General features: G+C 40.9%; 1 protein-coding gene across 5 annotated transcripts; it reads right to left on the bottom strand.

Moving 5' to 3' along the window:
* Positions 1-2619: 2619 nt before the first annotated feature.
* Positions 2620-25623, bottom strand: arhgap40 (Rho GTPase activating protein 40). Of its 5 annotated transcripts, XM_026166828.2 has the most exons (16): positions 25422-25595; positions 22807-22887; positions 15436-15662; positions 14321-14526; positions 13642-13720; positions 12732-12880; positions 11540-11705; positions 10950-11041; positions 10580-10657; positions 9129-9288; positions 8247-8329; positions 5521-5727; positions 4612-4752; positions 4057-4208; positions 3864-3919; positions 2620-3367 (listed from the first exon to the last, which is right to left on the bottom strand). In XM_026166828.2, exons 3-16 carry the CDS (start codon positions 15641-15643, stop codon positions 3261-3263), a joined length of 1884 nt encoding a protein of 627 aa, XP_026022613.1. In that variant the 5' UTR covers positions 15644-15662; positions 22807-22887; positions 25422-25595; the 3' UTR covers positions 2620-3260. The 5 variants fall into 5 exon arrangements, with proteins under 5 accessions (XP_026022613.1, XP_080157714.1, XP_080157713.1 ...); XM_080301588.1 differs by lacking the exon at positions 22807-22887 and having other exon boundaries at positions 25422-25623; XM_080301587.1 differs by lacking the exons at positions 22807-22887; positions 25422-25595 and adding an exon at positions 20472-20660.
* Between the last annotated feature and the right edge of the window lie 178 nt (positions 25624-25801).

Raw genomic sequence — 25801 nt, 5'->3', positions numbered from 1 at the left:
CATTACAAACTTATACAATAATAAGACAACGAACTCCATCTGCTGTTGCGGAAGCTTAATATTTAACTCCAAAAATATCAAATGCATCTCTAAAATCAAATTTTCTGCAAACCAAAACTGAAAGAATGAATGATCGAACAGTATATGATACATCAGTTTTGCTCTTTTTGTCTTCCAAGCGCCCTTTTGGACACGCTGAGACCTTGAATAATTGAAGTTGATGAGGCACTTAGTTGTAAATGGTTTTTCTAGGCGAGCTGGTGATGATTAATCAAGGAACAGAGCAGCTCTGGCCTCTTCGCGCGCCCACATTACCAGGTTAATCTCTCTATTGATTATTGCAGCAGATTAAACTAATGCTTCACCACCAGATTTTCTCTGTTTTCACACACGTGTCTATGGTTTCCGTTTTCTGCTGGTGCATAAGCACACAGGGAATGGATGAGAGGTGGCAGTTGTAACTGTAGTGCTGATGAATGATGCGTTTGTTGATGCAATCTTTCCAACAGCCATTAACTCATATTGAAAAAATAAATCATGCTTCACACAACATGAGATTCACATTTATTGACAAAAAAAAGGAACATTTTTCAAAAGTTTTTCTTTCTACAGAAAAGAAATATTTTCACAGATATATTAAAAACTGTAAATGTCCTTCATGTAGTTGTGTGAGAGTCCCTGGGTAATCACACAGATAACACTGTTTCAGAGAGGAAACGTCCTCTCTCTCTCTCACACTCACACACACACACACACAAATACATTCACATACAAACATAGATCATAGAAAGCTGCTGCAGTGTGAACCTGTGCCCCTGTTTACGCTGTTGTTCAGCGTGTGGGTTTAGACAATGCGTGTCCACGTGCTCTGCTCCTCAGGGTGCTCGCCCTCCGGGATGCTGCTTCAGAGGTGACCTAGTTCTCCTGATTGTCAGCAGAAGGCAGTTTCATCAGCTCGCTTTGTGCCAAGGCACTGAACTGTGCCTGGGACCCTGGGACGGGCCAATTGGACTTGTGTAATGAAGCTGATCACACACGTGCATGCACACACACTCACACACACACACACTGCTGTCATCAGGTCCAGGGCAGCAGAATTTATAACGCCCATTTATTACGTTCTGCTTTATCAAAGAAATGCGATTCCTCCGTGTGCATTTCTGATGCTGCGCTGCCATTATGGTCCATTACAGGGAAGTGACAGAGATGGAGGGGAGGGTGTTGATAGATGTCGGGTGCGGGCCGGCTGTCATTACCCCGTCTATCGAGTGGAGTGTGTGAAACGCTTCCCACAAAATGGCCGCGGTGCACCAACATGGCTCCGTCTGCGAGGAGCAAACGATTCACATCTGGCGATCGGTACAAAATATTAAATACATTCATCTGCTGCTCGACTGCGTTCGGAAAAAGCTTTGAGTAGCCTCACAACAAACAGTCCTACTGCAGAGGGTTATCCTTAAAGTGTGTATGAATGAGCCATATTTATACAACTTCTCCTACTAACAGATGTAAAGAGATCCATTAAAAAAATGCCAGCATACGAACAATTATGAACACAAACACTGCAAACTCCCACACCGAGTATGGGCAGCTTAACACATCATACTGTTACACTGAGTCTCGCTATCCTACACAATACTCACTGAATAAGAAGCAACAACGGTATTACATTCATATAAATAATAACAATAATAATAATAATAATAATCCCAGTACACCCCATGAGTCACTTTGCTCGTTTTCGCCTTCATTCGTGTGTTTTTTAAAAAAAGACGAGAAGACCAGCTTCACTGTGTGTCCTTTACAACTCCCTTTAGAGGTACAGTCACTGTCCTTGAGGTCACAACACCAAATCTCGTGGTGTCCAAGAGAGTCTCTTTGAGCGCTGCTCTGTGCAGCTCAGGAAGTCCGAGGATTTTTTTTTTATTTTAATGCCCGGGAGATCGCAGGGTTTCACAGATAAAGGGATATCAGTTCATCAGGGTCTCTTTCCCTCATTGAATGGCACAGGTGAAGAAGGGAGTTGACACTGACAAACCCCAGTCTTTGTTTACTTAAGTCATCAAAGCTGCAAAATCAATCTGGATCGATCTGGATCAACTGTCTGTTTCCAGGTTAGCTTCTGCTCCAGCAGCTTAAGTGCCCAGTGTCTTCTGTCATGCTGCTGTTTTCTCATTATTTTTGTTTCAAAAAAATGATCCAAGGGTTTTATGTTCAAATTTGTTTACACGAGGTTACGAGTAGCTCTAGATGTAAAGAGAATGTGTAAATAGGAAAACTTGCTGCTTAAGTCAGGATAGAAGAATAAAGAAATCAGCTTTTAAAAGCTGTGTTTCTCCTGATTTATGGTAAAGTAACACTGGTGGGTGAACAAAGAAATCAAGGTATGGAGCACCTCATGTATTACTTCATGGTCAACTATTTTTTTCTGACAAAAGTTGAGAAATCCAGAATTTCATAATAAGACTGAAAGTTGACCTGCTACATGTGTCCTTGTTCACTGAATACTTGAATATCCAGGGTTATCTGTATGAACTGGCTGTATAAGTGGCTGAGCAGTGGTAACACTGGAGGCTGATGATGTAATAATAGCTTAATCACTGGAGATGCAGGCGGGCAAATATTTACAAATGAAATCTTGTATTCTGCTGACTTTTAGCATTAGACAATAAATTTTCTTCAAATATGCACATAAAACTCTTGTATCACGTTTGAGCTTTTTACAAAGCCCTGATAAATCATGATAGAAAAACACTTTTGTGGAGCAGATGCTGGCCTGACAGAGGGCGTGAGCTCTCTATAGCCAGAGGTGCTCTGCATCCCCATCTGCTCGCTCATGGTTGGATACGATTGCTTGAGAGAAAAGATGGCGAAGCAAACTGTCCAGCCGGTCGCTCTCCTCTTTTCTGTGCAGCAGGTTCTCTGTTGGAAGTAATGAGTCGCGTCGGCAGCTTTAGGCTCTCAGCGTTGCAACGCAGGAGAGAAATGATGTAGTGAAGGGAAAAGAAGAAGATGGAGAGAGGCAGGAAGAGAAAGACAGAGGGTAGTGTGTGTTCGTGTGATCGCAGACAGTTTTTAGGCTCTGCTCCAGGCAGATTCTCCATCTATCCGTTCCCGCTTCCTCCATCTGTCTCCCTCTCGCTTGTTGCTCACGGGATGAACAGGATATGAAGAAGTGATGGCTGTGTGGATTTGATTTTTCCGTAGACCTTGATGCCTTTATGTTTAGTCTGAAACTGAGTTTTCGTTCAGTCCATCCATCACAGCCCCCTGCTGCAGCTGGGTCTCCTTTTGATGATCCACTCTCCTCCAGGATTGCTGTTGTACAAATCTAGAAGGTGTGTGTCTGGATCTAGGCAGTGCTCACCTGCAGAAATAACACACAAAAAGTGAACTTCAAGACATATCAATTAATTAATTTATGGATCAAACAATTATGGCAAGGATCATTACAAAAATGTTCATAATGATTTTGTTTTTCCTTTAACAATAAAAGAATATGAACTTGTTTATATCATCTCTATGGTTTCTACCCATTTTTCTGTCAGCTGATTATGAATGTGCTGACTGTTAATCAATTCTAATCCTTGTACTTGTATTAAAGCATAAAGATTAGAGTTTTTCGACCACAAAAGTAGTGCAGATTACAAAAAGTTTCGGTTGTACTGTGTCAGCTCTCATGTGAGCGCGCAGACATGTGTGTAATAAGCATTTGTCTGCTCTGATAACTGCAGATGCACTGCTCGTGTCTCTTTGGCGCTTGTACACTTCATTACGTAAGACCTTGCTACACTCGTGGGCTCAGTGAGCAGAAAGACACGCAAATGTCAGTGCTGCACCGGTCGGAGAACACTTTCACTCACCGATATTCCCGCCCACTTCGTACAGGGCGCAGTCCGAATACGCCACCGAGCCGTTCCTGTTGAGAGACACGCACGCGACACCATGCATGAGGGTCTGTTTTTGTTTTTAACTAATCACATGTATGAGCAGACAGATTCGTGCAACACAGCTGGATGCATTAAAAACATTTTTTTTAATATTGTGATATCGTACCTCCGCATTTTGCCCTTTCCATTTTCAGGGCTTCTGAGGAACTGGCGGTAAAACTGGGCGAGAAGGTCGGAGGCTCTTGAATTTAAGTTAAGCTGATAATCCATCGTGCTGCTTTCCAGTTCTCCAACCTGGATTTTCACTGTACGATGTGGCTGCAGGACACAAAAAGAGCACAATTTATTCTTCCTGTTTGGTCATCATCTGGAATAACTTTGAATATCAAACGCATCGATACTTATATAGTATAAAATCTCACAGTTATTGTATTTGAAATTGATTTCTCGGTAGCTGAACACTTATGCCTTTCTTTCTACAAAGGGAATTTAGGAAACTGCTAAAACAGTTCACTGTAGAAGTTCCCACAAACATGGTGCACTTGTTCATCCCTAACCGGCTTATGTCAGAAATCTGTCCGGCTCCACCACCAGCTGAAACCTACTGTGTTGTCTTAAAAACCAACTGAAAGTTTCTAATACTCTAATAAAATGGTCCTTCGGGCCTGGCATGCAGCGTCTCTAGTGAAAGAAGCAGTACAGTGTTGTGACACCAGCTCACCTCGGAGTTTTTCTCCGGTTTTTCCCTGCTGTCCGTGTGAATCTTTCTCAGCAGGTTCTTGAAGCGACGATCGTATAACTGGTAACGCCGGTTACTGTTCTCGTTCAGCCTACGCACCTGGCTCATGAGGAAATTAGGGATCTGGAGAGAGGAGCAACATGACACAATGTTTGTCTCATGCCAAGAAATGTTCACACACTGTTTGGCAGGAAAAAAAACAAAAACAAAAACACAGCCTCACTCTGGAAGTTTCTATAGTGACCTTGTCAAACCAATTAAACTTGTGAAGTAAATACAGCAGGAGTTGGCAACCTATCCCTACAAAAATATCTGCGTGGAGCTTCAAAATACATTTGGGACTTATAAAGGGACGTAACACGTCTATTAGGTACAAATGAGCCCAAAAGGGGCAAATAATTAAACTATTTTACCACATGACTACTCTGCAGGGGGTGAAAATACAAAATACAATAATTTTCTTTAGAAGTTGAGGAAAAATAGCTACTGCTTAAAACTGACCAGCTAGAAAGTTACGTCGGCTCTGAGTCCTGCCTGTGTTTGTGCAGTGATTTAAATTAAAATTAGCCCACAATGATAATGAATACAACACTTTAGAAGTGTACCAGCTGCAAAATCAGATTTTTGGTTGATTCGGACTCCACTCCAGCAGCAGACCAAGCAGGCCAGTAGGCCAGCAGTAACCTAAGCTTTGATGCACATTTTAGTTTGCAGAATACTAGTTTATTACGATACTATTAGCTTATTGGTGTATAGGCTGCATATTACTACATTTTGAGAATGTAAAGAATCACGTGCAACAACAATAAATCAAAAATGTAAATGTTTATGGAGATCGACAAAAGGAGTTGCATGTGGCTCAGGAGCTGCAGGTTCAGATCTCTGTCCTACCGTCCAGAGCAGGTCCTGGTAGCGGATGAGGAGCCTCATAACATCCGCCGCCTTCTCCGCCTGTCCTTTCTCTCCACCCTCAGTTAGTCTGCTTGGGACAGCCTTATGCAGGAACAGGTTGGGAGCCATGATGGTTGCGACGGCCCACAAGTTCATCCTGTTCTTCTTTTCCTTGGAGACCACCTTACTGAGGAACTCCAGCAGAGCCTAAAGCAAACACGGATGCAGATACAGGTTTCCTTTTGTTAAAGCTTGGAGCTTTAATGCACTGATCTATAGCTAAATGTCTTTCAAAAAGAAAAGAGAGCACTTAGATGCAGGACAAAATACGATGAAGTGAATAATTACAGTGAATGAATCATCTGCAACACCTCTGCTGAGAAGTATGCTAATGCACAGAAAGTTTCAGCTGTGACGCTGGAGTCAAAGTAATTAGTTCAGGTGGCTTTTAAGCTCCTGGTTGCTATAAATGGAGATGACTGCATACTTGTGTTTAGTGAAAATGAGTCATGGTTAATGCAAGCGGTTATATAACAGAGCAGAGTGTTTAAAATGTGGAATAGGAGCAGAGCAATACAGTAATGTGTTATGAAACAGTGCTTTTGGTCAAGTGTCATCCTGGATACATTTGTGGAAAATCTAAGTAGAGTCTGTAGAGTGTGACATCAAACGTGGCAGAGCCTGTTGTTCACAAGTACAGTTTTAACACGTGGGGTCATTCACACATTCTGTAACATTCATGTAGCGTTTTACACTTTGAACTTGGCTCTGAAACTTGGAGATTTTCTTCATGTGCATGCAAGTGAAAGGAACAATGTAACACTACAAAATACTAGAAATTTGACATTAAATTAACATTGAAAGATTAATACAATGCAGAAGGTGGTTTAGTATCATCTTGATAAAAAATAAATAAAAAAGGCTTTTCCCGAGAAAGAGAGAATCCTTAAATGTATTTACTGTTCAGTAGAGATGGGCAGTAACGGGTTACAAGTAACGCGTTACTGTAATCCAATTACTTTTATCAAGTAACGAGTAAAAGAAGGGATTACTATTGCAAAAAAGCTAATTAGATTACTGTTACTTTCCTGTAAGCACGCCGCGTTACTGCGTTACTAAAAACTGGAGTTTTTTGCGAGTGTCTCATGACAATGACGTAAGCGAGTGCGACGTTCGTGGCAACAGCTGTGTGCAGATAAACAACGGATAATATATGGTAACAAATGCGGCAGAGAGTATGACGTGCAGCGTTTAAAGCGTGGAAGTACTGACCTTACTTTAAGTTTGATTTCGTAAAAAGTAAAGATTTCGCTGCTCACTGCGTGGGAAGGAAACTTCTTTTTACAGCGAAAAAACCCCCTAAACTTCCGCTCAAGCACCGACAGTACGCTGCCACGGGAATATGAAACTCCCAGATCCTTCCACTGACCGCTAGGACACACCTGCACCAGGACAAACCTCCGCCTGCCCCACTCCTGCTATACAGGTGAAAATAGAGCAACAGGACTGCTGAGTGTTTGATTTTATTTCTTTTCTGCTGTGTTTTACGTGCATTTATTTGAAAGAGTGTAAACACAAAAAACTATTTTATTTTATATGCTGGAATATGCAGAAAAAAGTTAATGTAAATGTTAAACAAATTTCTTCCAGTCAGAGAATGTTGCATATAATTTAATGTTTGCTTCATGCGTAAATTTAAAAGATTAAAACTAATAAAACTAGTTTCAAAAAGAGACTTTTTCATTTGATTACATTTTATATGATGGATTATGCAGAAAAAATAGAATTGGGCTGAAAGATCTATCGCTTTATCACCTATTCAGGTTGTAATTTTTTTTAAAGTAACTAAGTAACTAATTACTTTTGAAAATAAGCAATCAGTAGAGTAACAAGATTACTTTTTTGGGGAAGATTGCTTTTTTCAAGTAACTTGACCAACACTGCTGTTCAGCATTAATGAGACAGATGTGAAGCTTTCACACATTCTGGCCTTTGAACTGAGTGCTAATAATAAGCTAGTGTTCTTCCTGATGTTCTTCCAAAGCACATCTTACATGAGCTCTGATCCAGAGGTTTAACTGGACTTGTTGGATATCAAGTTATCAGACAGCGTTCACTTACTAAGTATTCCTGAGCCCACGCACCGACTTCCAGGACAGACTTGTGTCTGTTTTTAATGCAGTACTGCATGAAGATTACAGCATTTTATTTTCTTTAAAGAAAGCCACTGAATCTCTAAATGCTTTGATGAAATTTGCTGTGATGAACATTTTCTGTTTAAAATATAGTACGAAATGATTAAATCATTGTTGCTGTTATTTTATTTACATGTTAGGCAGCATTACAACTTTTTGCAAGTATTAAAAAAAATGTGACTAAAGCATTAAAAGTATGTGAGTCCTTTAGCACAAAACAATATAAAGTTATTAATATTTATGCCGTCAAAAGAACTTTTCTCGTTTTTGAGTAAAGACAACGTTTGACTTTGACTTAACATGTATTAAAATGACCTGTTTTAGCTGTGCTCCTAAACGAAATCATAACAAATTAAAGTGAGTAAATATAGTAAATAAAAAGCACAAAGGTGGTATGTGAAAAGAAAAGTCATATTCCATTATCGAACAAGCCCACAATAAGGAGCTGCACGGATTTCTGCCAGAACAAAAAGGCTTTACTGCGTCTGAGAGCACGACTCACTGTTTGTGTCTGTGTTGTGTTGTCTTTACCTTTAGTGTGTTTCTGTTGGGCTCGGGCAGCAGCAGGATGAGCAGGTTCAGCATGTGGAGTTTCTGTTTCAGCTCTGTGATTTCTAAAAGAAGAAACAACTAGGTAAGACAAACACACACACACGCACACATAATTCATTTCCTTTGTTTGACAAAGAATAATGGTATGTCTAAGGATTAATGACAGTGTGACAGGTGGCCATTAGCTTTGTTAGCTTATGTCTCTGCGGTCGCACATCATTCATCATCGCAGTGATCCTCCTCGCAAGCTACACACCAGCTAGATTCTATTAATATCAATCTGTATTTTTATTAAAGTGAAACTAATGTAAATGCACTGATCTACAGTACAGCTGTGTCACTGCACATGTATTTGTGGCAGTGCAGGGATATTTCTTAAAATGGTATCAACTTGTTCATCTTAATTTTAATTTTTCAGCCAGAGTAGAATAGATAAGTGTCACACGGCGCTGCCGTCGAGGTGAAGAGACTTATTATAATTAATATAATTATAATTATGATGTGAATCCTGCTGAGCTGTCTGTGAAAGTGGGCAGCAGATTAGTGCGAAGAGGAGGGGAAGAAGAGCTGATGCTCTGTACAGTAATTTGATACAACCTGGCAACAATGAATGAATGATCCAAAGTTATACTCGGGTACTTTAGCGGTGAAATGCTGATTGACTGTATGGCTGCACTGTAAATATAAAGCCTTGTCCTAAAAATGAAAACCTTTAAGGATTAATACAAACATCAGACACAGTTCTCGTCCAATCCAAAATACTTAGTTATACAACAGTGTGCTACAACACTGTGCCACAAATATAACACAAATACAAAAGATGTTTTATCCAGCAAGAGCTGTCACTTAGTCTTGACTGACCCCTGACGGCGCTAAAGTTGTTGAGGTACTCCGCGGTGAGCAGAGGAGCGGGCAGCTCACGGATGAACTTCTTGAGCAGTGCAGCGGCGTCGTTCGGACTCACTTCATCCCATCTGACATGCCGTGAGTAGAAGTTGGCCTCCAAGTTCTGCTGCAGCAGCTGCAGACACAAAAGATGGCGGTTTAAGAGCTACGTGACATAAATGTTGATTCAAACTATCGACCCGGCACAGATAATGTCAAGGATCAGTCATCGTTTAAAATTTTCAGCATAACTCAGCGTTGACAATTTGAAAGCACATTGACCTGTATGCATTTAAAACCTTTACAGTAATAAATTATGTATTCATGATGATGGACCTCAGGACAAAGGTATCAAAGGTGTTTCATGTACTTTCACATACTTCATCTCAAGTGCATCTGTATATGTGCAAATTTAACTGACAACAGTCTTTATTTGTGCCTTGTGTAAGGCTGCAAACATTTTTCTATTATTAGCTCTAATTGTGTTTGAAAAGTCATGCAGAAAATATGTAACAGGACCAACTGGATGACTAGACTTAAACTAAAATCTATTTATAGTTTCAATCAAATTAATTTTGTTAAACTTTCATAGAATAATGTTTGTGCTCATTTTGTTCATCTTAATCTGTGTTCCCCGTCTCTGTCTTCATGTTTCACTGTAAGTTACTCTTTTTGGTTACTTCCTGTTCTACTCTGAAGGTTTCTCATTTCTGTTTTTGTTCCTGTTCCTCCTTTATGACTGTCTGCTTCGCCCTCATTAGTTTCACCTGTTTAATCATTCCCACCTGTGCCTTGTTTCCAGTCATCAAGTATATATTCCTCTCTTCATCTTAGTCAGATGGTCTTTGTTCCTGTACTTTTTGCATTTTGGACTCATGTGTTAGCATTTCAGTCTTCCTGAGCAGAAATCAAAACACCAAATGCCAGTGGATGCCGGTGGGTCACGCTGTGTAAGCATTAAATGCATTAATACATTTTAACTGTTTGATTTGCTGTCAAAACAATAAACTCAACAAATACCAATCCAGTTACATCTCTCTGTGTAATTGCTGTCATCAACCCCAGCATCTGTTCTAGCTGTTTTTCCTTCTTTAGAGCTAACTGGCACCCTCTAGTGGCTGCTGATATTTAATTGATTCACCGTCACCTGAGTGTGTAAGAAATTAAATACTTTATCGTGAGCGCTGCTTTACACCAGCAGCTGCAAAAGCTGTATTGATTTTGTCTCATTGGACATTGTTTTTCTAAATGTCAGCTGTAGTTAAAGTTGGCAGAAGCCATTTGATTTTCCTCTGTATTGATCTGGAATTTCTGACATTTTACAGTGTCAATATTTTGGCTGGTTTGAAATTTTTTTTATTTTTTTTTTGCTTTAAACATCCAGTTATTTATTACAGTAATGAGGTGTGTAGACCCTGCTCTTGTACCTTGATTCTGGACTGAGATCCTGGGACACGCAGGATCCCCTCCGAATCGATTCCCTTTTTCTCCAGAAATGACAACAACTGCAGAGAGAGAGAGAGAAAGACGTCAGCAGAGTTGAGCATCGTTAGATAAGAATCTCTCGATCACCTCTGCTGGTTATACTCAGTAACTGCTGCTACAAACAGGGTGTGGTCAAAGTGTTTCAGATGCAGAGGACACGGGGCCTGTTTTCTGATTTTGATTCGAAGACGTTTGTGAAGTTTGTGCGATCAACAGATTTGAATCATAAACATCATATATAGAACACAATATGCACAAAGAGTATGTATGTTGTTTAGGACACATGACACAGATATTTTTCAGAGTTCTTACTTCCTGCAGCAAGAGAGGAATCGAAGCGCTGGGCTTCAGTTTCTGATCGTTCTCCAGCAGCGTGGCCAGTGGGACTCCAAAGAGCGGGCTCTCTGTGAAAGACCAAAGAGTCAGTCATGCCTGCCCTCATATAAACATCTGGCCCGAACAGAATACGGGGCAAAGTCTCAATGTTTTGTGTGAGACGGGTCACTGCTTTTGCTATACTGTTGCTAACCCACATTTTTGAAGGTTATTTATGACTGATTGTTTCTAAAGAATATGTAACCACAGTTTAGTCTAGTTTTTCGTGCTATTCTGTGTGGAGAATACGCATGTAAAAAAGATTTTGAATATACTCAACTCGTCAGTACACCGGACATGACCACTGTTAAACTAGTTAACTATCGGTTAAACAACAGGAATAGTTGGCGGAAGTGAAAAAGCTGTCAGGTTTATATAGATGGCAAAATCTAAACACACAACATACAGTTAAAATCATCATTTTCTCTCCAGTGTGTTTATTTTTAAAGCTACTACCCTCACAGTATGCCTCAAACATTTCTATGTGTGCTTTTCCTGTAACGACCTGATGGTGAATGAAATCACACCTGGGTTTTTCCTCTTGCCAGTTTTGTGCCTTTTGACCTCCAGCTCTAGGAGGTCGCACAGCGCCGTCATGTCGATGAGAGCCAACTGACGCACCTTCTTCATGTCAGCGTGGGAGAGATCTTGAATACGAGTCACTCCAAGACGGCACTTGGGGCAGATGACCCGCTGGGGAGGCGATAGTGGAAGGAGAGGAAAAGCAGAAGGGGGCCAGAGTGCAGTTGAAAGTTAGAAAGTGGAGGTGAAGAGGGAGAGAATACAGAAAATGTACAAAGAGGGAGAAAAAAGAATGAAAGAAAAGGAAAGTGGAAAAAGAAAAAGAACAAGCATGACATGCAAATTAATTTCTGTAAATAATAAAGTAATTATAATGTACTTTACATAAGTTTATCTCTATGTAGTGTGTTAGTACATGTAACCTCACTAATTAAAACCACTAATTCTGCCCTTTTTCAGAGCAAACTTATTCAGCCTGAAATAGAAAAATAAAGCTGCTGGACTCTGTGACACAACAACTCTCCTTTTGTTTCTGGCTAATTCCATCATTCCTTATCTCCTTAACCCTGTTATCTAACAGCAGAGCGCTGATTGTTGCAAATGGCTTATAATAACATTTATGTGTGTGTGTGTTTGTGCGCATGTGGTTTTACATGAAAGTCTTAATCCAATCAGCGACTGAAACGTACACTGGTTTCTGTTAGTGTGGCCCTCACCCCTTGATTTTTTTCCTTATATAGCTGTAATTACTGTTTTTTTTCTGATAACAGCCTGCCGGTTGGTGATGCTGTTGAATATTTGAGGCCTCAAGATGTTGTAAGACTTAAAAGCTTTCGGCAAAACATGCTGTAACATTTAGAAAAAATCTGTTCTTGTCATTTATCTTCATGAAGGTTTGAGTGAAACAAGCCGCTCATCAGCGCAGTGACAGTAAGTTCTTTTACAGCTAAGCTTAAATTGAACTAAACTGCCCACTTGATGCGCAAATCACGCTGTTACTAGCACTCTCTTATTCTTTTGAAATCTTTTCTGCCAACAGTTTTTCTTAACAAAAGAAATAAATGTACAAGTAGATATATTTTATCACCAGAACATTTATAAAGCAGAAAGCAACATATTTAAACCCCAGAAGTCTTCTGAAAGCTGCAGCTGTCCTAGAAAATGAGTGTGAGAGGTGAAAACTGTTTGGGTGCTTACGGGCAGGGTGCCGTCCTCCTTCCTGCGCTGGCTGTTATTCTGTGGCAGTTTGGCTTGTTTGATGAGGATGACGGCCTGTTCACAATAAGCCACATCAGTGATGAAGTATTCATCTTTGGGAGTACCTCGCTGATGCTCTGGGGTCACAGCTGAGCAGAAAACATTTCCATAAACAAACACCGGCCTATTAGTTCAATCAGGCAAGACTACTGTAGAAATGTCACAAAACTAACCTCCAAAATAAAAAGGGAATGTATAATATGAAGAAAAGAACGATAAGGACAAAAATGTACAGGAAGCCCTGATATGAGGAAATGTTCTGTGAACAGACTTTGTGTCTTATCTGCTAAATCAGGGAAACAAATCATTGCATAAGCACATAAAAACAAGAATACTGACGTCACAACACCTTTAACTGTGCCAAAAGTTCATCTGTAAGACAAGTATGCTATTGTGTTAATCATGACTGTTCCTCGCTATCAGATGTCTGCATGTGTTCAATACTTTTGAAAAAATGAAAATGAGAAACAGGATTGTCAAGTTGGCAAAAAAAATACACACAGGCAGCATTAAGCAGAGGCCAGTGGTTATCCAGGGATTAATATGAACCAATGAGAAAACAGATGACGCAGCCATGGCCTGAGCTACCTTCATCAGGCCCCCAGAAATCCGAAGCTCACCTGATTTCATCATCTACTGCAGTTAAACATGTGAGTCATTATCAAAATGACACAATGGTGATGGAAAATCCAAACAAAGGGTTGGTTTGAGTCAGGTACTCAAAGAAAAGTTTGATTAAATTATTTTACTGAAATGACTTCAGCCAGTGTTTTAGAATAGACTAAAAAGTGCCTCCACCACTTTGTTATTCCCTTTAGTAATTTTTTTAAGTAAGGTGAGCAGCTCTTACCTGATAAAGGTGACTTGGCTACCGATGCCATGCTGTTTTGTGCTGGGTCTTCACTATGCTGAGACTCGGACACGAGGGTCTGTAGAGGAAGATCACGGACATGTTAGTTTCCACAATAAGTCACACTAATAAATATCAGCTTTATGTGTGTTCTCTACCCCTGGGAATTAAGTGTGTGTTTAACTGTGTCCACTAAGTGAAGGGACATGGTCTGTGCAGGGTGTTTCCTTTGATACAGCACTGATAAGGATCAGAAGAACAGTGTCTCTGTTCCCCTCTAAGGCTGTCTCTGAGGACAAAGCATGGCCTTTACATGTGATTTGCCTTCATTGTGACAGATCAGTTCTTCCATCAAACAAGACAGCATCGCTGGAACAATAGAAGACCCTGAATGTGTCACGACAGTTACCTGGGAACTGAGTCTCTTACATTTTACTGTATAATCTAACGCATGAGAAACAGATATTCTGCACTTGCGTTAACCTTCACACAGTTTCTGCAGCAGTGCTGAAACCGGAAACCCGGGAAACCAGCTGATGTGCGTGTATCAAGAAAAGCTGCATACAAATTACCTGCTTTCCTTTAATTAGTGGCTGATATTCTACAATGTAAAACAATCATTACTGCACAATTTCCTTCTTCAGATACAGTCAAGGGTTCAGTATTTGAGCATCCTGACCTGTGAGCTGAATATGTCGCGAACGTCACGCGGTGGCGGTTTGTTCCGTTTGCGGAGCGTGTAGGTCTCTACTCGACGCTTAACGGCTTCAGCCTGCGTCTTGGTCAGAGTGGACAGCAGGGCAGTTTTGTCTACTGTCTCAGTGTCCTCACTGATGAGGGTTGACAAGCCAGCATCGGCCAACCACTGTTCCTCCTGCTCTCCTTCTGAAACACATAAATATAACGCTGGGATGTAAAAACACCAACAACGACATGATCTGTATAAAATGCATTTAAACATGCAGAATGACTCAACCCTATTAACTCTGAAGTAGTTTTGTGTATTTCAAATAATACTAAATTACTACAACTAACTATGTAGCTTTACTAGAACACTATTTGGTAATATTTGCTTAAAAATGTAAAGTAACATGTAAATTGGGTACCAGGAAACCAATCCAATAGATTAAAAAAAAACCCTTTAATGAAACTTCTCTTTATATCCATAATTCTAAATAGGGAACATATTACAAGGCCAACAGTTCACTCAGTTGGCTGCAGTCTAAGTGATCTATAATAACTAAACTTGAAGTATAAACAACTGTAGGTGGTCCAAAGGCTTTAAAATGATAACTTGGGCTGAGTGCGAAGTTTAAAACAATTGCTCTTCAACACTTAATACAGCAGTTAGTGAATGTTCAGCCATAAGAAACATAAAACTGAACACTCACTCACTCACTATTCATTAGTAGCAAAATTAAAAGAGCACCCCTGTTACAAAGTGACATGAAAAGGATCCACTGAATTAACACAATCAGATCATCTGAATGGGCATAACAAAAAAGCACTCCTATTAGAAGTCAGTATTCATGAATGGCTATTTGGCTCCTGCATATAAAACAGTCTCTGCCACAGACTGTTTGATGGTGTTGTCATGGTGACAAGCACTACTTTGCTGCATGAGAGAAACCTGATATGTTGCCATGGCTAATGCATCATTTCATGGAGACTCTTCACTAGCAGCTGCTTTAAGCACTAAATGTTTATAATGCTATCACATAAACTAAAGCGAGTGTCTTTTTCAGCTCTTTCTTTACATTACTCCTCAATCAGTGCAGGATCTGCAGTATTTACCTTCGGAGTGTTTCGAATCTCTCCTGCTGCAGTCATCTGCGTAGCCACTCCCCTGTTGGATATTCTCAACCTCACTCCAGAACGAGTCCAGGCAGAGTTTATCAGGGTGCTGCTCCTGATCCTGAGAGGGCGGCGTGTCCGTGTGTTCGCTGTGAGAGAGTTCAGCGGCTGCCTGGTCCTGCGGGCTGGCCCAAGGCTCCACGCTCATCTCGGTGGGGCTGGGATCTCTGGTGCAGACATACACACACGTAAAGAAATCACACACATGCATGCAAACAAATGGATAGAAACACAAAGGCACATACAAACGCAGGATGAATGGCAAAGACTGGGGTGGTGCAGGGAGGGTGAATCCTCCGGAAGAGCCCAGAGAGATGGAGAGACAAAAGGAGTGGGATGGAGGGAGGGCAGGAGTGTGGAGAGAGACGGCGCAAATGGACACAAAGGGGGGTCTCTATTGTTCTTGTGAAATGTGGCCCGGAGGCAAAGTACCCCACAAATCCACTAGATGTCACTGTAACAATGTGAAATCTGTTTTCCTCAGGGTTACGCCCTTCTGTGAATGTCACATACTAACAATGGAAGACAAAATATGCAGCTCTATAATGAATAAATCTGATCGGAGTCTCCTTTCCGTACACATGCAAGGAAAAGCAGCCTGTATTTCCTGCACAGAACTGAAAAACAAGGGTTTCTGCTCTGTGCCAACAATAGGACACACTCCGCTGGCAGATGCACTTGCACCCTCCAGTATTAAATGTGACCCAGCGATCTCAGACACAGGAAGTAGCCTGACTGCACATCAATGATTCACTCCATTGGTGTGCAGCCTGGTCACATTCTCCAAGTCACCAAATGTTAAAACTCATACCAAAGCATGCTGGGGAATTTCTGTGGAATGCCTGGTGGCTTATCATTAAGTAATATTTATCAGAAAATACTCGTCATACTTTCAGCTGTAATTCTGGTGAGCTTATCGAAATGTTCCTCACAGATGCCCACATCAGCCACTAGTCAACAAAAGCAAGGTCTGGTTAGTTTTATTCCATATTGTGCTGTAGTGTTCCTAACCAGTTTCAGAGGAGGCGGGGCACGGGTGGTGGTGGCAGAGGTGTGAGTTTCAACAGATTTTCAATGATCGGTTCTTTTCTTGCAAAGTAACAGCACGGAGAAACAGAGACACAAAAGTTTATATAAGTTTGTTCTTCACTGATATTGCACTTTGTACTCCAAGATCCATCACCATTAAACATGAATACATCAGTTACCAGATTATTAAAACAGATTATTATTAACAATAGAAGTGGTTCTACTGAATTAAAATAAAAATTATTTTTCGTAACTGTCAAATTGTATTAACTAACAGCTCCACAGAGATTTGTGAACCAAATGGCCTCTTGCCATTTGTTTTCTGATCTCGAAACTAGTGAGGCTACATTCCAACACACATGCAGTACTCTAGGATACAGACTAGCTGACAGTACCTACCCCAATCCAATGAATTTCAATGGAAAATCTCAAATATTTCAGCAATTTTAGGAACATTTCAAACAATGTTTCTTCCCAAAATATATCACAACCGTGAAGAATCCAGATCATGAATTATTTACAACAGACATTAAATTAACTGCAAAAAATGATGCATAAATCCACCTTCACAGATTGATAGTAAATGGTAAAATGGCCTGTATTTGTATAGCCCTTTTCTTAGTCCCTATGGACCCCAAAGCGCTTTACACATCCAGTCATCCACCCATTCACACACTGGTGATGGCAGCTACATTGTAGCCACAGCTGCCCTGGGGCGCACTGACAGAGGCGAGGCTGCCGGACACCAGTGCCACCGGGCCCTCTGACCACCACCAGTAGGCAACGGGTGAAGTGTCTTGCCCAAGGACACAACGATCGAGACTGTCGGAGCCGGGGCTCGAACCGGCAACCTTCCGATTACAAGTCGAACTGCCAACTCTTGAGCAACGATCGCCCCTAACCCAACAGTTTTATAGTTGCAATGATCCTGGCAACAAGCCTTCAATAATGCGTTTGTCTGCTGATAACGATCAGAAAACAATGGAAAATACCACAAGGCATGCCAGAGACCAACTGTTTTATGCAGTTTGCAAGTGCTTGAGAAGCAGATGTCTGGCATATGTGTTAACTTTGACAGTTACATATTCCCGTCTCCTCTGATGACTAATTTTCAGTTGTTCGAGAGTTATATAATAAACACCATCTTGGTAACACCTACCTCTACCAGCTCCACTCAGATTTAAATGAATAAATTAATAATTAAAGATACTTTATAGAAGCTGATCAAAACTCTCCAGCCAATAGGAGTATGAATGTTAGTTTGACCATAAAGCGAATAATGATACATCCATGAAATAAATAATCAGTGATGTAATAAAGGCTATTGTTCACACAAAAGCTGCTTCATTATATTACTCACATGCAGCTATGAAAACCATCACATACGAACCTGGCAGTTCATATGTGACCCAGGTGAAACTCTTTTATATCTCACCAATGACTGTCTGTAAACTGTGAGACAGTTAGCACATGTGATAAATGTTGGGATAAAAATCTAAAGAGAGTCACCCTTTTAAAACTCTTCTGTAAGTACAGACTTCTCAACGAAAAGTAAATCTACCGTAACCTCGCAGAACCTTTTGTTCTTTTTACCGCAGAACCTGTCATTTGCACCACTTCTCTTCAAGAACAGAAAGCACTCCAAACCTTCACCAAAGCTCTTGTGAGCCAGCTCCGTCTCTAACTCTCACACCTACCTGGCTTTCATCTTGTGAAAGGATATCTTCACGCGCTTGCCCTTCCATTGAGTCTGTGGACGGAGCCTTAAGCGGCTCGGTGTGGAGCGTGAAAAATGCGTACTGGGCATGCTGGACATGAGCGTGTTCACCACTACCTCCGCTCTACCTCCCATATCCACATTCCTAAAGAAATCCAGGAATTAGAGTCTTGCACAAAATCTAGCTTTATCCAGTCCCGGTTGATGAACACTGTGTGAGAGCGAAGCGAATCTGTCCGCAGCTCTAGTTTCTTGTAAGGTGACAGGAAGCGTCTTTAGTGTGGCTCAGGCTGTGTGGCATGTTTCTAAGCTCGAGCAGGAATGCAAGAGGGAGTGACGACTTCCGTGAGCATCTAGACATCACTCACACCTGTCCCCTCCCATGTTACTCCGAGGTGACGCGCCCTGCCTTATACGCCTGACTGCCATCTTCTTCCCTACTGGTTCAAACTGACATCTATGACCTGTCACATTTCAAAACCTGGCTTAAAATGCTTACCCTGAAACACAAAACAGTCATTGTTTTAGGACAGTAGTAGCCTAAGTGGACAGAAACAATGAACCCTTGAGCAAAAGCTTACTTGTTTTATGTTGTATCACATGTTTATAGCACTTCAGACACTTTACTGACCTTTGAGCATGAGCCTGACGACATTTGTTAAGCTCATTAATCAAGGATTCTTAGATGGCCAGATGAAGCACTTTAATCCCCTCTTCAATGTATGTGACCAGAAATAATTAAATCAAATGTTTCTAATGATGAGTTTTTCCCCCTTTTAAAAAAACAACAACAAAAAACCCAGCTTTAAAGTGTTGACAAATTGCACAAACGTGCGGTCAGACAGCTAATGATGCAGTAGGTTGCATCAAATCATACCTTATATGTAGAAGAAAGACGCATTCGTTCAACTGCATACTTGGGCACGGGTAAAGATTAGAAAAAGAATGACTGTAATGTGACCAGAGGATATGATGTGTGTGCTGTATGTGCGCACAACAGAGTAAGAGGAACATAAAGTGAAAGTTTCTCAAGTGCAACAGGTCTGTCAACATTGCCTGTGAGTATGTAACCCCCAAAGGCCTCACTCAATCAGTGACTCATCCTCGCTCTCTCAATACTCTATTGTCATGCTGATGTCCTACATATCAGCTGGGGACGTGAATACACAAACACCTGGTAAATGAGGGGGAAGGGGCCTAAAACATTTTTATATTGTCTACTGATAGATTATATATTTGTTTGTTTTAATAAAATCTTGAAGAAATATCCTCATACATTAAAGTTGCCATGCCTGCTGTGTTCTGAATTTGTGCAAAGACTCATACAAACTGAAAATACTGCAGGACTCAAGCTAAAAATACCTCTAACTCCCCTCAGATGAGGGATTATAAAGAAGAATAAAGCTAGCTTTGAATTTTCTCCCACGCTGACTCAAGAACCAGGAGGAAAAGAATCATTGTTTAATTTTAAATCGGGTAATAATACTCCTCAGCTTGCCAGCAAGCCACGTAGCTTGGCCACAAAACAAAGAACATGCTTCATACTAATGCTAAAAAAGGAATACTGAAAATGTCATGCAGCTGTAATTGTTCTTTGTTGAATAGACCTCCTATTAAGACAGAGTATCAACAGGAAGCCATCCACTCTGAGAGAAGAATGGACAAAACGTGACCCTGTTGTCTACCTTCATGCTCAGCACGGTGGGAAACACAAAGTAACCCCAACAACAACTCTGGTGAAGGAATACTGCAATCCACTGAAAAAGAGGTCTGTGTAGTAACACAGCGTTTCTTCCTTATAGCTGAATTCTACTGAAAGCCTCTTAGAGTACAGAGAATGCGACAATTAGCTCACACAGCCTTGAGCAAATGCTTTTTTTCCTAAGTCATCCCAGCATGTAAGATCTGTGACATGGAAAATCACAAACGCATGTAGCAGATCTATAAAGCACCGAAATCTTACAAAAAAGCGCACCAGAATAGAGATTCACCTACCACCAAGGTGCACAGAGAAGAGCATAAAGAAACAAATTTTTATATATTATTCGTCCAAATAATAAATATGAATCCATCAATAAAGTTATATGTTTTAACTTCTTCAAAAAGGGAAAAATAAAGAAAAGCAAAACAAAATTTTCAATCAAAGACACACAAACAAAAGTGACACCACATTTCAGCTGGCTTAGAGTTGAGCCGCAAGCCTCAGCAGACCCCGACAGCCTAATCCTACCTGGCCTTGTATCGTCCAATAACCCTGCCAGAGAACAGCAGCAGGGCCGCCGAGCCGCTTCTCCCCCATGGCATCCTGCTGTTGTCCCCCGAAACTGCTGCAAGCTGTAGGAAACAGCAGCTGCCTGCCCCTGGCAAGCTGTTTCCTTGTAATCTCCTCAATGCACAAACACATTAGAACAAGGACAGTCTGACTGTGCTGGCAGAAACGTCACTACTTCGCATCCTGAGGCAGGAAAGGAGGTCGCCATGGGGGGCTCGGCAAGGCTAGAAGCTGACTGGTTGAATAGCTGACGAGGCTGGGACAAACAGAGGAGAGATACCATATGAATGGTTTTTAGGGACGGCACTCGAGCTGGTGGGCTGAACAAATGGATGGAGCACAGAAAGTAACATGTTTGTCTTAATAGCCCTATGGCTGGAATTAAGTTTTGGATTAACTTGTGCTGGAGATACATCATTTACTGGAACAAAGAAAAATGTGAAACATCCTTTACAATATTCACTTACTGATTTACTTAAACCCAAGCATAGGAATCTGCAAAACTGTGTCTTTAACTTGTCCTTTAGCCCTGAGCACGAAAAACAATTAGAGACATAGATGCTCGTCATTTAATGGTGTCTTCTGAGAAACGTAGAGACGGCTATGACATAACGTGGGACTCCTATATGCTTCAGTTATGTTAAACATAGAAGAATCTTCCAGAAAACTAACTTCCTGCATATCTAACTAACATGCATTTCTTTGGACTTGCAATTGTTATGCTGTGAGTGGACAGTGCTAACCACTACATCACTGTCCCATCCATCAACATTTAGCCTACATAAAAGTGAGGTGTGGTGTAAAAATAATGAAATAGGTGCTCATTTAGATTTTTGTAAAAAGAAAGAGTATCATAACTAACACAATGAAAAAAACTCTGTTTGTAAATCTTATTTTAGTTCCTGTACAAGAATGTTCCCCCACCGAACAGCTTCCGTGTCTACTCCAATAAACATGTCAAGTCACGGCAGTCACTCAACACACGGCGTCCTCCTGTTGACAGTTTACCTGGCGAGCCTGATACACGTTCTGTGTTACTGGCATCTCAGCGCTTGGCAGTGGTCCCAGTGACTCTCAAAACTCAGTTTGTGTTTAACAAGACAAAAACAAATTGAAGGCCGCAGGGACACCTCTTCAGATTCTAGCTTTCTCATCCGCTCTGTGCTGACACTAACACACTCCTTATTTTTCTTTGTTTATTTTAATACGCCAACCTGAAGTCTCTGAGGTCCCTGTTTCTGTATTTGATTTCCTAAACTATTTAAATTCAATTCAATAACAATATAACACTAAATCACAACAACAGTCATCTCAAGGCGCTTTATATTGTAAGGCAATAATAAAATTATGTAGACACTAAATTGCAAGTTAGAATCAGGCTGTCTTCTTTGACTTTGACTGCTGACTGGCTTTCCTCTGAACTCAAGCCCCTTTCACACCTTATCTGCCAATCCTCCTTGGCTCAGAGATACGCCAGGGAAAAAAGGAGAGTAGAGAACGTGATGGCGTGTCTTCATGTGACCCCGCAGATGGCATGTGACAGCCAGCTCAGCCTCATGCCCTGCTCTCTTCTACTCTTGGCAAACAGACCACTGAGCCTTTGCGGAGCGGAGGGAAAGGGAGGAGTAAGACAGGGAAGTGAAGGAGAAAACAGGTGGGGAAGAAAAACATTCAAAGATAAAAGATGACAGATTAGGATAAAATGTGGTTATAGAGCCACAAAGCCTCACAGTTTCCACAGATTTGTGTTTCTGGACAAAAGTTTTCATATCCTGAACACAAATTTTCAGCAGACTGGTCTCATCAATTAATATACAAGGGAAGAATTTGGACCATTTAAGAAGACTTTTCCCATTAAAATACATCAGTTTCAAAGTCCTGCTCAGATTCTCTTAAAGGAAACTGTCTCGCTAAGAGATTCTAAAAAATGTAAACTAAAATAGCCATGCAGCTCAGACTGAGGCAGACTCATCCACACCTCCAGATCCAAGCAAATGATGACACAGTGTGAGTGGCAACAGCTCATATTCACACACAGTCAAAAACCTGGCCGTGTATCAGATGCATGCTCGCTTATTTACTGACACAGAAGCTCACAGAAACAAAGCGATGTGGTGAACTGCATCATCAAATAACCATGCAGCCCATGCTAGCATGTTTTTATTAGAGCAACCATAACCAGTACAATTCCACAGAAACCACTGAGGCAAACATTTGGTGAACATGTACAAAACACTTTCTTGGATGGGGAAAAAAATGAGTCATGCACATGCTTTTTTCACTGTATACATACAGACGGGCAGAATTGAGCTGCAGCAATCGAATTCCACACTAGCTCGGCACACTAAGTCATCGGGGCCGTGTGGTTGACCTTCTGAAAGCACAGACGGGAAGTGAGTTGGGGAAAAGCTTTCATTATCTGCTCATATGAACATAGCGATGCATCACTCAGCGTCCCTGGGTGAAGCTCTGAGACTGAACCAAATGTAAAAACCTTAAAAGTCCGACTAAAACTGTACAGAGGCTCATGCACTACTTTGCTGTTCTATTTTGCTTCTCATGACATGATTGAACTCAAAGTAGGTTACCTGAAACAGTTCAGCTTCAGTTAATTAGTAAAGCATTTCCAATTTGGCTCATTGAGGTTTTAGAAAGATTTATTTTAGGCAAGCTGGGCTTACATGGACTAACTATGGCGAGTTCTGCTGTGTTTACAACTTCAAGAGACTATGCTTGGCATGAAAGACGCACAAGCCCGGTTGGTTCATAAGAAATAATAATCACCTTAAGGCTTATGATAACAGCTTGCATTCTTAGAAAAGATTCCTTCTTTCCCCACCCTACACAGAAGATCAGGCTCAAGGTATTTCATTGTTGACTTTCAGTTCTACTTCATAAATTGGCAGTGAAAGGGCAACAAAGCATACAATGATATTGTTTTCCTGAAACCCTACACTTACATAACCACAATAAATGATCAGGAACATGATCTGCAGCATGTAACCAGATCTCTTCTGACCAGGTTAAAAAAGAAAAACAATTTCAGTGACTGCATTTCGTTCACTGAGCATTTTCACAAACACACACTGTCATCTCTGGTGCTGGAAAAGGGCAACGACTGAAGCGATGAGATGTCACAGGTTAAGTCTTAATATTTAAGAAAGAAAGAAAGTGTACTTTATTGGTCCCCGTGGGGAAAATCCCTCTCTGTATTTAACCCATTCACTCAGTGAGGCAGTGGGCAGCCATTGGGCGCCCGGGGAGCAGTGTGTAGGGACGGTACCTTGCTCAGGGGTACCTCAGGGTAGCTGTTCAGGGGAATCGAACCCCCCACCTTCCGATCATGGGGCCACCACTCTACCTACTGAGCTATCCCAAGTCGTTGACATCATTATATTCTCTCTATTGAAAACAGACAGGCTGCCAGAACATAGATGTGTTCGCTGAGCAGAGCAGGGCTTAGTCTAATGGCAATGAAAGCTAGAATACGTTCTCCTCTGCCATATGGAGCTAAAGTGGATTACAAGACAGAGGTATTTTGCACTGACTCTTACCCTTACCCTTTGGACCTGGAAGCAAACACCGACTGGCCAAGCTTTTGCAGGTATTATCTCTTACCAGTGCAGCAAAAATTGTTCCTGTTTACAGAGAACATTCACAGTGGCCACATCTTTTTATCCATGTGAATAGCAATCATAAAACCCAGGATATTAAAGGGTCTACCACTACAGTACACAAAACTGTAGACACATGCCAGTCTAAAGCAATGGATTGAAAGAGATTTTTTTTTTCTTAACTTGAAAACCAACAGCAAAAAGCATTAATCCTGTTTTATTTTGGTTTGTTAAATTTAATATATTTCACTGTACTGATTTCAAATTAGTTTCTACATACTTGTTTTAACATATTGTGTTACACTTTACTGAGCTGTATTCTACTTATTTAAGGTATTTTGTGATAGGGAATGCTTAACATAATTGCTAACTGCTACAACAAGGGAATTCACGGAACAGGTAATTAACCAACTATGTCCTTTTTTTGAAGGGGGATAGACTCTACTACCCCGCCCCCCAAAAAAGAACTTGTTAGGCTTGTTATTAAATGGCCTATCACTACAAACATTTACAATGCAGCTGCATTAAGTAGAGCCAAAGTAATACTGTGTAAAGCAATGAAAACACTGATCCACCCTTAATGACTAAATTAACACTGAAATCAATATTTAAAATGTAAACAAGTAACTTTTTAAAAATTGTTTTTGCTGGAACTGCTCATGTTGTTGTGGTTTGTTGTGTCCTAAAGTAATGTAATGCTGTTTTAACTAAAATCCAGGAAGACTAGGACAGGTTCATGGGACTACTAATCGGGCTCATAATAAATAAACAAATACTACTGAAGCACCAAGGATGTGTTTGAGGTGATTTGGAAAGTGTCTACATAGTTTATCTATAACTGAACACAGAACCTGCAGTTTTTAGATGAAGCCTAAAATATCCTCCTCAACACATATCAATATATTCCAATATTAGATTTTATAAACTGTCTAAAAAGAGTATAGGCTTAAAACATGAACAAATGCATACTGCTACCATAATATGCAGCGATTAAAATTAGGGGAATCAACGCTTTGTATAGGCTCAGGCTCTCAGCTGCACGTGAGGCGGAAAACGCCCATAGTAACAGGTTCAGAGACCCTAGCAACCAGAAACCTTTATAAGCGAATGCAATAGAAAAATTGCACAAAGCTCTAGAAATATTTTCAATAAAGACAGCCTTTTTGTGTAGGATAAGACTTGTGTTTTAACCAGAAAAAAAATATCACCGTGCTTGCCAAACTAGAAAAAAGGAGGGTAGGTGGCTAAGTGGAAACAAAGCGTCGCGTCCAACAAATAAAACCGGTTTCCTTACCTGTGAAAATGCTGTCGACGCCCCCGGTGTCCGAAGGCTCGACCGAGCGTGGAAAGAATGTGTTTCCATGTAGTCCAGCAGCAGCAGCGAGTCTTTCTGTGAGTGATAATGACAACAAGCAGATGGGACGGGATGAGATGACCGAGGCTACACTCTCCTCCGCTTTCAGTCCACGTTATCCTTCTCACCTTGCGGCTGACGTCACTCCGCCGGGCTCATCAGCAGCAACCACATGATGTGCAGTTGTACCTCAATCTGCTCCTCTGGCGCTTTTTAGCTTAAACCTCAAAACCTAGCGTTAACATCAAAAACACCAGGGAAAGGTGCAGTTTTTTGCTGTTTCTCTGTAAAAGGATGATAATAATAATAATAATTATTAT

This window comes from Astatotilapia calliptera, chromosome 5, assembly GCF_964374335.1.
Source record: "Astatotilapia calliptera chromosome 5, fAstCal68.1, whole genome shotgun sequence".
Classification (NCBI taxonomy): Eukaryota; Metazoa; Chordata; class Actinopteri; order Cichliformes; family Cichlidae; genus Astatotilapia; species Astatotilapia calliptera.
The sequence above is the reverse complement of the archived record's forward strand: the minus strand, read 5'-3'. Positions and strand labels throughout refer to the sequence as shown.

Coding starts and splice junctions, on each gene's coding strand:
- arhgap40 (XM_026166823.2), bottom strand. CDS start 18,376: ATGGGAGGTAGAGCGGAGGTAGTGGTGAACACGCTCATGTCCAGCATG. Junction 15,663..18,221: donor TTTCACAAGATGAAAGCCAG/GTAGGTGTGAGA, acceptor TGTCTGCACCAG/AGATCCCAGCCCCACCGAGA. Junction 3,920..4,056: donor GGAAAGGGCAAAATGCGGAG/GTACGATATCAC, acceptor GTCTCTCAACAG/GAACGGCTCGGTGGCGTATT.